The sequence below is a fragment of the Aspergillus sydowii genome (genome assembly GCF_001890705.1).
Source record: "Aspergillus sydowii CBS 593.65 unplaced genomic scaffold ASPSYscaffold_9, whole genome shotgun sequence".
NCBI classification, from domain to species: Eukaryota; Fungi; Ascomycota; class Eurotiomycetes; order Eurotiales; family Aspergillaceae; genus Aspergillus; species Aspergillus sydowii.
The window spans coordinates 323,982-334,044 of record NW_024467867.1 but is presented as its reverse complement, the minus strand read 5'-3'; the positions used below and the strand labels follow the sequence as shown (position 1 = coordinate 334,044).

The 10,063-nt window shown below is 52.2% G+C and overlaps 6 protein-coding genes across 6 annotated transcripts; 3 read left to right on the top strand and 3 right to left on the bottom strand.

Annotated features, from left to right (window-relative positions):
* Nucleotides 1-482: 482 nt before the first annotated feature.
* Nucleotides 483-2,069, bottom strand: ASPSYDRAFT_59725 (uncharacterized protein; the record flags this gene model as incomplete). Its single annotated transcript, XM_040849743.1, has 1 exon — nt 483-2,069. The coding sequence occupies one exon, from the start codon at nt 2,067-2,069 to the stop codon at nt 483-485; it is 1,587 nt and encodes a 528-aa protein (XP_040700211.1).
* A 612-nt stretch (nt 2,070-2,681) lies between these two features.
* ASPSYDRAFT_59724 (uncharacterized protein) lies at nt 2,682-3,617 on the bottom strand (the record flags this gene model as incomplete). The annotated part of the gene is made up of 2 exons (XM_040849742.1): nt 2,682-3,439; nt 3,485-3,617. 2 exons carry the CDS (start codon nt 3,615-3,617, stop codon nt 2,682-2,684), a joined length of 891 nt encoding a protein of 296 aa, XP_040700210.1.
* A 223-nt stretch (nt 3,618-3,840) lies between these two features.
* Nucleotides 3,841-5,406, top strand: ASPSYDRAFT_134309 (uncharacterized protein; the record flags this gene model as incomplete). Its single annotated transcript, XM_040840671.1, has 3 exons — nt 3,841-4,143; nt 4,195-4,803; nt 4,861-5,406. The coding sequence occupies 3 exons, from the start codon at nt 3,841-3,843 to the stop codon at nt 5,404-5,406; spliced, it is 1,458 nt and encodes a 485-aa protein (XP_040700209.1).
* A 257-nt stretch (nt 5,407-5,663) lies between these two features.
* Nucleotides 5,664-6,989, bottom strand: ASPSYDRAFT_206733 (uncharacterized protein; the record flags this gene model as incomplete). The annotated part of the gene is made up of 2 exons (XM_040843911.1): nt 5,664-6,266; nt 6,321-6,989. 2 exons carry the CDS (start codon nt 6,987-6,989, stop codon nt 5,664-5,666), a joined length of 1,272 nt encoding a protein of 423 aa, XP_040700208.1.
* Nucleotides 6,990-7,233: 244 nt separating this feature from the next.
* Nucleotides 7,234-8,172, top strand: ASPSYDRAFT_156760 (thioesterase domain-containing protein; the record flags this gene model as incomplete). The annotated part of the gene is made up of 1 exon (XM_040842588.1): nt 7,234-8,172. One exon carries the CDS (start codon nt 7,234-7,236, stop codon nt 8,170-8,172), a length of 939 nt encoding a protein of 312 aa, XP_040700207.1.
* A 246-nt stretch (nt 8,173-8,418) lies between these two features.
* Nucleotides 8,419-9,985, top strand: ASPSYDRAFT_59720 (FAD-dependent oxidoreductase; the record flags this gene model as incomplete). The annotated part of the gene is made up of 6 exons (XM_040849741.1): nt 8,419-8,943; nt 9,004-9,322; nt 9,376-9,471; nt 9,526-9,557; nt 9,605-9,889; nt 9,959-9,985. 6 exons carry the CDS (start codon nt 8,419-8,421, stop codon nt 9,983-9,985), a joined length of 1,284 nt encoding a protein of 427 aa, XP_040700206.1.
* Nucleotides 9,986-10,063: the final 78 nt, after the last annotated feature.

The window sequence follows — 10,063 nt, the reverse complement described above, 5'->3', positions numbered from 1 at the left end:
TGCCGATACGAGGCGTGGGCGCTTCGGTGCGCTCCGGCCAGCCCTGCTCCGTGTATCAACGGAGCTTACTGGGGCTACAGTGGAACTCCGTCGAACCGGTGATATACCATCTATTATTAGCTACATTGGAACTGATGCCTAGGGATGAGTGCTCAATAGATGCTGTATTGTAGACATGATAATTCCCCGGGGACGGTCTATGTACTGGTGAATCATCTCGACGCTGACTTCGAGGATCTGTAAACTATGTGATACTGATTGGCAATCTGATTGACTCTGGTTTTGTCGCGGTGATTGTGGAATGGTTAAATCGGTACAATGTTGATATTTTAGGGCTACCAATGCTGTTTACGCACATAAATTCAAAGACAGAAATGATAAGGCATGATCTGTTGGTTTGTTCAGGTCAAGTACTGTAAGATGCAGGAGTACCGTCAACAGATTTAAACTAGCTAACAATACCCATATACGCCGTTACCAGCCTAGCATCCCTCCCCAGAAGCCGGAATTGAAGCCGGGTTCGTGAAGAACTCCTCTGGATCGTATCTCTTCTTCGCTGAGACAAGCTTGCACACATTATCGCCGTAGTAGCTGGTCAACGGGTCCGTAGAAATCTTCCCATCCACATAGCCAGAATAACTGGCACCCCCAATAGCAGGCCTCAGATACGACTCCAAGTCCGCAAACCACTCCTCATACTTCCCCTGGCGCTCCTGATCATCTGGGGTACCATGGATCTGAAACTCAAGATGTGCATAGGCCTTCTCCCTCCAGGGGAACGCGTTGCTGGTTCCCTTTTCCGGCGTGGTGATATTCCACGCATGCCACTCACCCCAGACTTGGCTCTCCTCATCCAAAGACGCGATGCGGTCAAGTAGACTCTTCAGTATCTCCTCCGTGAGCGGTTTGTCTTTGAGAGCAAAAAACGACTTGCTTAGACGGTGGAAGCGTTCCCATGGATATGCAACAGGCGTGGACGTAGACTTCGGCACCTCATTCCACTGGAACTGAGTGTGGTTGCCAACCTGGCTGAAAGGGTCTGGAATAACGTTGAGAATAGACGAGTCAACCTCGTCGTCAGGGAGACACTCCATCGTCGTGTATCCGAAGATGCGTGCGTTGTCCGTGTTGCAACCCCCGGCAATGACTACCTCGGGGCTACCAATGTCAAGCAGGCCAGAGGAATTCACTAGAGAAGAGAGCTGGTCCTTTGTGCCTCCATAATACCAACCCAGCACTTGTACGTTGTCTCTGTAGACGTTGATCTGCGACATAAACTCGGGTATCTGCTTGGGCGCCCAGTCGAGGTATTGCTTTGCGGCAGGGAATCGGGATGCAGTATCATTCCACTTCAACATGAGCATAGCGGACCGTGGGATTGCCGTGAGAGATAGTGTGTATTCGACGATGATACCGTATGTCCCTCCTCCGCCACCCCTGATTGCGAAGAACAGGTCAGGGTTGGTATCTGGCGACGCGACGACAGTGCGCCCATCTGCGAGGACGACCTTTGCTGCGAGGACGTGCTCAACAGCCAGACCCTGGGATCTCTGCTGCATATTGAACCCACCAGAGCCCAGGAATCCTGCTAGGCCGACTGTAGGACAGATGCCCCCAATAAACGATGTTCCGTATTCATTCAGAGCTGTGTAGAGAGCACCCAGACGGATTCCTGCACCAACAATGGCGGTTTCCCTGTCATCGGAGACATTCACGTCGTTTATGTGTGCAATGTCAATTACCAGGGTTCCGTTCAAGGCGGAGTATGCTTGGAAGCTATGCCCGCCAGTTCGTGGGACGGCCTTGATATCCGCTTGCTGGGCACATTTGATCAAGGGCGCGATCTCTTGGGGATCTTGCGCGTAGGCGATGAGCACCGGCAACTCATCAAATTGAATTTTCTCGCCTAGCCGGGCGTCCAAGTAGGTAGCGTTGCTTGGTGTGACAATTCGTTGTGCCGCAGAGCTTCCAAAGACATGGGAGACACAGTTGTAGAGTCCGGCAGTTCGAGGGTAGGCTGAAGCCACGCTGGTCAAAGCAGCCAGCACGGTGCAAGAATAGATCCTCATGCTTATTTAGATCACAGAAAAATAGAGCTTTGATTTTCTGAAACTCTCGAGGTGATGTTTCTGCCTTATATAGTCTACGCGGTCTGTATACTCGAGAAAATGCCCGTATCCCGTCGGAGCTGGAAGCACCCTCGTATTCTCATTAACCCATGAAACGAATCAGTTCCACCGCAATATCGCCATGTCAGACACTTCGTAAAAGCCGGGAATCAACAGCAAGCCTCGCACCAACCAGTACCGCTGTCCCGGCCAGCAATAATGCACCCCCAAAGTCCACCCAGGCAGGGGCATCCCCAGACTTCCTCGACGCGAGAGCTCCGCCGATGGGATTGCCCGTCAGGGCTCCTAACGAGCACACTGCCATCATGATTCCGATTATAAAACCAATTATGTGCATGTTCCTCGTTATCTGCGCTACGCATGCAGACTGCAGGGAGATGAGCCCTCCCGAGCTGAATCCGTACAGCAGGGTAAGCACAACAATCGCGCCTTTGCTGCGGATACAATGAAGGCATAGGACAAGAATTCCAGATCCGAGTGAGCACGCGATGGTGACATTAAACCTGGATTTTTTTAAATCAGCGAACGCAGTTTGTATGCATCTGGCGAGACTCACCGTCCGACTTTGTCTGCCAGGGCACCGGAAACGATCCGGCCAACAAACGAGCCAACATTGAGGATCGAGATCAGTGCATTAGCAAACGAAGAGTCAATGCCCTTTTCCATGGCAAACAGCGGGATGTAGTAAAAGGGAATGAACATCCCCCACATCACAAGAAGCATCCCGATCACGGTCAGCCAGTAGCGTATATCCTTGAGGCCTGCAATCACGTCCTCCTTGGGGATATTACCAGATCCTCTAGGCGATGAACGAGGAGTAACCATGAAGCATGCTGGGAAAAGTAGAGCCAAGCTGATAAACCCAACAATGCGCATCGCCCACGGGAATCCAACGCCGTGGAACAACCTTTCTAGTATGAGAGGCCACGCAATTCCACCTAGAGAGGAGCCAGCCACGACGATGCCCATTGCCAGCCCCTGTCGGCTACTAAACCAGTGCGGAATTGCAGATATTGTCGGGTAGAAGAGCATTGCATCTGCAACGCCGAAGAGCAGGCTCTGCGCCAAAATGAATTGGTAGTACTCTGTGCAGAGACTCACCATCATCAGGGAGAGGGAAAACAGCAGTGTCCCCGGGATAAAAAGGATCTTCGACCCCTTGGTGTCGAATATGGGTCCAAAGGCGAGGCCGCCGATGAAGAGCAAGAAGAGCTGTAGAGAGCCGATCCAGGAGATCTCGCTGTCGTCTCGGCCTGCCAGCAGCGTCTGTCCGTAGTACGCTTGGAAGGTCCCAAATGAATTGAGCAGACCTGTTCCCATTAGCTGTGGCACATTACCTATGAATCTCCACGCACCGAATGTTACAAAGTAGGTGAGGAAGCCACCGGCCACCACCAGCCATGCACGCGAGCCGCCATCAGGAGGGCCAGCATCAGCTTCGTCTTGGGTATGGCCAGGAAAATCCGCCACTTTCTCTTTGGAAGTCATTTCGCATATTATTGCATCATGGTGTGCAGGTGTGCGAATGACTGTCTCGTAATATATAGCGAACCATATCAACTATACGCGGATATAAATCTGACGTCCGTCATCCGCCGGAGAGTTTTGCGTTGAACCAGACCTCGTAAAAAAAATGAAATAAATAAGCACAACACGAATATTCAATCTTCAATCCATGCCAAACTCTTCTGCAATTTATTGTTTTACCATCATGCTGGTGCACGAAATCCAAACTATCTCTTCCTACAATGTCGGCCTTCTCATTGCCAGCATTCTATCGTCTTTTCTCCTGGCCCTCGTATTGCGGTGCTTCCTCCACTCAGACAAAATCCCAGCCGTCAGTATCGGCCTTCCAGTCCTGGGAAACCTGCAGAAATACACCCTCGACCCGGTTGGATTCATTTCCGCTGCCACCAGCAGCCATGGACAGTGCTTTACTGTGTCGATGCTATTTGGCCGCACAATCTGGCTGCGAAGTCCTCAGCTGAATAAGGAATACCTAGAAACTAGAGAGGTCTGACGCTATCTGCAATTTAATAATATCTGTTTGCTAACGACTTGACAGGATATATGGTCGTTTGGCGACGGGATGGGTCTGTTCCTCAACAAGATCGTTGTCCCAGGATACTTCGACCATTTACGCAGCATGGTCGGGTCTCTGAGTCGTGGGATCTCACGCAAGGCTACTCTAGAGAGGTACACCCAGATTGCGGACGAAGAAGCCATCAAGGCAGCCAGTGGTTGGACTCGCGGTGGCGGACAATCAGTAGCCCTATTCGAAGAAATCTCCTTCCTTGTCCACAAGATCATCGTGCGGTGCTTGATGGGACAGGATTTTTACGACCACCATGTTGAGGAGCTTTACGATCTGCTGCATACTATGGAGGCTAATGTAGGGAGCATCTGGCATACGATTCTCCCTGCCTGGGTTCCGCATGGTCCAGCGCGTAATCTGTGGAAATCTCGAGACCGTGTTCAGGAAATCTTCCGGTTTCGTCTTCAGGAGAGAGAGAAATGTCCAGATGGATGGAGCGATAGTCTTGATTATATCTCGTACACCCTGCAAGACCCTGCGACTGCACATCTGAGCCGATTTTACGCCGCGCATCATACACTCCTTATGTTTGCTGCCCATACTAGTACTGTTGCCAGTATATCCTGGACCGTCTTAGAGGTGAGCTTCCATCCCCTTTGTCATGAGAGAGGACAACCCCTCTGATAATCAGCCTAGCTGCTCAAATCCCCAGCCCGTCTTCAGCTTCTACGCGAAGACCTAGCCACCCACTCCCTCGAGCAGTCTCCCTTCCTGGACGCCCTCGTTAAAGAAACAGGCCGCCATTATTCCGGCAACAGCGACGTGCGCTGGGCCCGGAAACCCAAGACCCTGCGCACCGATGTCGCCTCCATGGCCGGAACTCAAATTACCATCCCAGAGGGAACCATTGTTTTGATATCCCCCTATCTTACGCACCACGATCCTGCAGCGTGGGAAAGGCCCGATGAATACCTGCCCGAAAGATGGCTGGCGGATGGTAACTTGGCCAAGAAGATGAACGAGAACGGGCAGCTGCGGTATATACCGTTTGGGGCGGGCAGTCATCGATGTCCTGGGGAGAAGATGGCAATTCTGGTTTCCAAGACGGTTGTCTCGAGTATTGTCAAGGGCTGTGAGATTGGCTGGGGAGAGGGGAGCAGCGAGGAGTCTCTGGGGGGGTTGGATTTCTCGAAGGTGGGCAGTCCCTGGCTTAAGGGGGATGTGCAGGTGCGATTCTGGTAGTGTGGTTTGAGTATTCATTATATCGTTATTCTATCCTTAGAATTGACTTTTCATATTTCCTGCTGTATATAATTCTCTTCTTTCTATATTGGCTTAGGCAATATATCACACATATTATGCTATAAACATACTATTATTTGTGTTGGCATACAATGCAATAGAAAGACAGCCCAATACCGCTAGTGGCTTTTTATGGTCGAATGGTATTTCGATAATTTGTCCATCTAAACTTCGTATACAAGTGTCATAGTAGGAACTCAATAAGCACCGCGAGGAACATCCGCCAGCCCAACCTTGAGCTTCTCAAAGTCAAACAAGACAACCTTGTCCTTCGCAAACGTCTCCCCGAAATTGCCAATAACAAAGTCTCCCTCGCTCAGAGTCCTAACGTTCAACACACAAACCTGCTCCTTCTTGCCCAGATCAAGAATCTCAACATAATTCTCCGGTACAACCTCCCACACCCGCTCATGGCCCTCAAAGACAAACTTCACACTGGGAAACGACGGCACCTTGGCACAGTCCACCGAGACAAACGACTGGTTGCCGTTATTGGGAGCACTGTCTTCGTCCAGCGTAATTGACTGCCCGCCTGTGATTTCAATCAGCCGCGCATAGCTGTTTTCCGACATGGGCACGCCGCGGCCGTAGCTGGCATGGTCGAAGATAGCAGCCGGGTTACCGCCGATAGAGGTGGACGTGTTGAGGGCTTGCACCTCGTCTCCGATGAGATGCTGCGTCAGTCGGACGGCCCAGTAGTTGTATACCGCGGGTTCATATTCAAAGTCGATGTCGTTGACGGGAGGGAAGACGATGTTGTCGTACCATAGCACTGGGTTTGTGGCATTACCGTCTTTACCCTTCTTTCCAGAGGAGGATGATGATGATGAGGTGCTTTCTGATAGACTTAGAACAGGAGATGGCCCGCCCAGAGATTGCAGGCCGTCGTTCCCATTGCAGAGCTCGCGACGGGGCGCCGGTCTGTCGAAGGTGCTGTTGTGGCAGTACAAGAAGGAGATGAGTGGCGAGCGATAAACACCCTGCTCCCACATCTGGTAGAACGGTGACTGCGTAGAGGCATTGTCCGTCTTGAATACTGGTGAGAGACCATATACACCAGCGAATGGGTATGCAAAGTCCAGTTGGAAGTGCATGTCCGCCAGCTGCAGGGTGACTCTTGCCTGGTGGTCCGGGCCGACCTGTTGAATATCAGACCCGAAACCGACGGAGAGGTCATCGTAGAAGAAGAAATGGTTTGGATTCCAGTTTCTGTCAGGGTACAGGTTGGACTGGTTGGTATAGGTCCACGACTGAGTTTGGTTGTACAGCGGTTGGCCTGGTTGGAGGCAGTCGAAGGTGTCCTGCAGACTGCCATGGCAGCGCGGGGTGAACGCATATTGGCCGATCCAGGTCCAGTCCACGAAGGAATCGAGCGGTTGAGGTGGGTTGCCGACTTTGATGGTGTTTGTAGTAAAACCAAAGGGCGTCCAGGTTAGGGGCATGTCGAACGCCCCGGGGGCCCTCCTGGTAGGGGCTGCAATGGCCCCATTCAAAACGGCGAGAAATGCAATACTCTGCCACATTGTTACGTCGGTATGTACGCTGTCCTAGAGCGATTAACACGCAGGGAAGCGGATGTGTCCGTCCTTTTATAACAAGCTCGGCCCCCTCTAGCCCTGAGAACTGTCCGCTTCGGAGCGGAGTGTATGCAATACCACCCTGCCCCCTTAATTTCCAGGGCTCAAAAGTTCCCATGGTTTAGCAGTTTATATTTCTCTGTTGAATCGCAAGAATTATGCCTCCGATCAGCCAGCCCACACGGACAAAATGGCCGAGACCCTGGCGCACATCCAGGGGAATCCCTCGTCCCCTTTGACACCACTCATCCTGATCCATGCAATCTCCGGCCTGGCCCTGCCCTACTTTGCCCTTGGCTCTCTATCAGAAGGAGCCACTTCAAGGCCCGTCTACGGGCTGTCGTCCCCTATATTCGAATCCGTCTCCACCTTCCGCCGCCACAGCAAGAGCCTACCCTCTCTGGCACTGGAATACGTCCGCATCATCCGGCGCGACGTGCAGCCCAAGGGCCCCTATCTGCTCGGCGGCTGGTCCATGGGCGGGATGATCGCGGTCGAAATGGCCGCCATTCTCGCTGCGCAGGGCGAAACAGTCAAACATGTCGTTCTGATTGACTCGCTTAATCCGGAGGTATACCTGCCCTTTCACGACACGCAGGAGCGTCAGGTTCTTTCAACTCTTACGTATAATGCTATTGCGTGGCGTGTTAATGGGCCTACGGATACGCTGGGGTTCGTCGAAGGTAGTCCTGGTGGGAGTGGCCCGGCGTCTGGTGAAGGGAGTAGCGAAAACAGCCCGGAGAATACCGACTACGGATCCGATAGTGAGGACGAGGACGGGAGCCAAGGTGATATAGACGAGTTTATGAATCTGCTCCGCGAGCATATTACGCAGGGTTTGCGCATGTTGGCGTCGTATCAGACACTGCGTCGTCGTGTCCACCTTCCTGAGACGGCTGTCACGTTGGTCAAGTGTACAGCGCTGGGCAGTCTCTCCCCCCTTCTAAGCGAGGGGAGAAGGGCATTTGCTAGGAAGAATAGCGCCGATCCGAATAATGGATGGCGAGCTGGGCAGTTTGGCAGCTTTGTTTCGGTTCCTTTTGCTGCCACGCATGATGCCTGTTTTGATGCTGGGGTTGCGGCCAAACTGACAACCATTCTAAGAGATGTTTTGAGGGATATTGAATAAACACTGTAAATAGATTAGATGAGTTGGCTTTGGCTAGATTTAGCCCACCTCGTGTTTGCAGAATTCGAAACGGAGATATTCACTGCTGCATATACGAGCCTCCGAACGCCAACGGAGACTTTCTCTCGCTCTCTGTACATCTCCGACATGTTTCCATGAAATTTCACTGTTTAAAACAGGCATTAACCTTTCGCGGTAATGGTTCATGATACCAACTCTGACACACGAAATCTCCCAGCCCTGACTATGGTAGAGACATCACCCACAACCCCTCGAGTCGCTGTAGCCATTATCGGGGCAGGCATAGGAGGCCTCACCCTAGGCGCATTTCTGCACCGACTCGGAATCTCTTTCATCATCCTAGAGCGCGCCCCGGTTCTAACCCCACAGGGCGCCGGGATTTCGCTGGCCCCGAACTGCCTCGCCGCGCTCGACCAACTAGGTCTCTACGACAAGATCAAGCAGAATGCGCAGGAACTCCATGGAATCCGCGTCTACCGCGAAAATAACTGCTGGGGCACTATTGACTTTGGACTCGCAAAGCGGTGGTTCGGATATAATGTGCTGTCGATTGAGCGGCACGAGTTCCATGGGTATCTGTACGAAGCGGCGGGGTGCGAGGAGGTGGTGAATCTGGGCTGGAATGTCGCTAATATTGAGAACTTCGAAGGTGATGATGGTGCGCTACGGGTTCTGAGCGACGATGGCCGAGAAGTGCATGCTGATATCGTGGTTGGGGCGGATGGGATCCGCAGTGTAACAAGGCGGATTGTATGTATATGCTGTGATATATTGGAACATACACAGACTGATTGAGACACCCCCAACCAGCTATCTCGATCAATTGGCCTACAACCGGAAAATACAATCCGGTTCACCGGCCGCGTGCACATGTCCGGCTACACGCAGCCCTTGTCGCATCTCTCCACGGATGATCTGGGCATCGCGCACTGGATGCTATACAACGACTGCATTCTCACCACCTGGCCGTGCAAGGAGAACCGCCAGTGGTTCATCGGGGTCAAGGCCGTTGCGCGCGATGCGAAGAATCCAGACCGGTCTGTGTGGAAGGGCGCAACCCCTGAAACCGTGAATGCTGTGTACGGGGACAAGTTCCACCCGTTTGGGAAGGACAGCAGTGTGGAAGCCAGTACGTATATATCCACGCTTGATATAGATTCCTGGTGATAATAACCAGGACAGTCGTGAACTCGTCCGAGCGCGTCGTTGCAAGTAATGTCTTCGAGGAGGCTGATTTCCCACACATGGTTCGCGGCCGTGTTGCTCTTCTTGGGGATGGTACGTATATCCACCTGTACATCAAATCGAACAGATACTTATTCCTTGTCCCAGCTGCGCACTCCATGACTTCGTTCTTTGGCCAGGTAAGTAAACTACGATCCAGCTCCTGAATAATTCCAACCAAAACCAGGGCGCCTGTCAAGCAATCGAAGACGCCACGGTCCTCGCGGACTCTATCTCTTTATATCTCCAGGCAGGCGACAAAGCCGCCCTAGATACGTACGCCCGCGTGCGTGAGAAGCGCGCGCACGATGTCGCCTCGTTCTCGGCGCGGTATGCCCGTCTGCATACCGCGTCCTGGCCTGGCCCTGTCGCTGGGAAGGTGCTGCGGGCGATCATATACCGGATGCTGCCGAGCGCGGCCTGGATGTGGTATTTGACTTGGTTGTATGGCTTTCAACCTGTTTCAAGAAGGGTATATTCTTTCTGTTTCTTCCTATTTCCTTCTGGTACTTTTTTTGCTAACAAGGTCTATTCTATATAGCTGGATACTGTACTCAAGGAGCAATAGTGAGGTGGAATGGGGCATAGGAATCAGACATCACGCTGGCATTGGAGTTAATATGATTAAATTGTATAGTCTATCCAC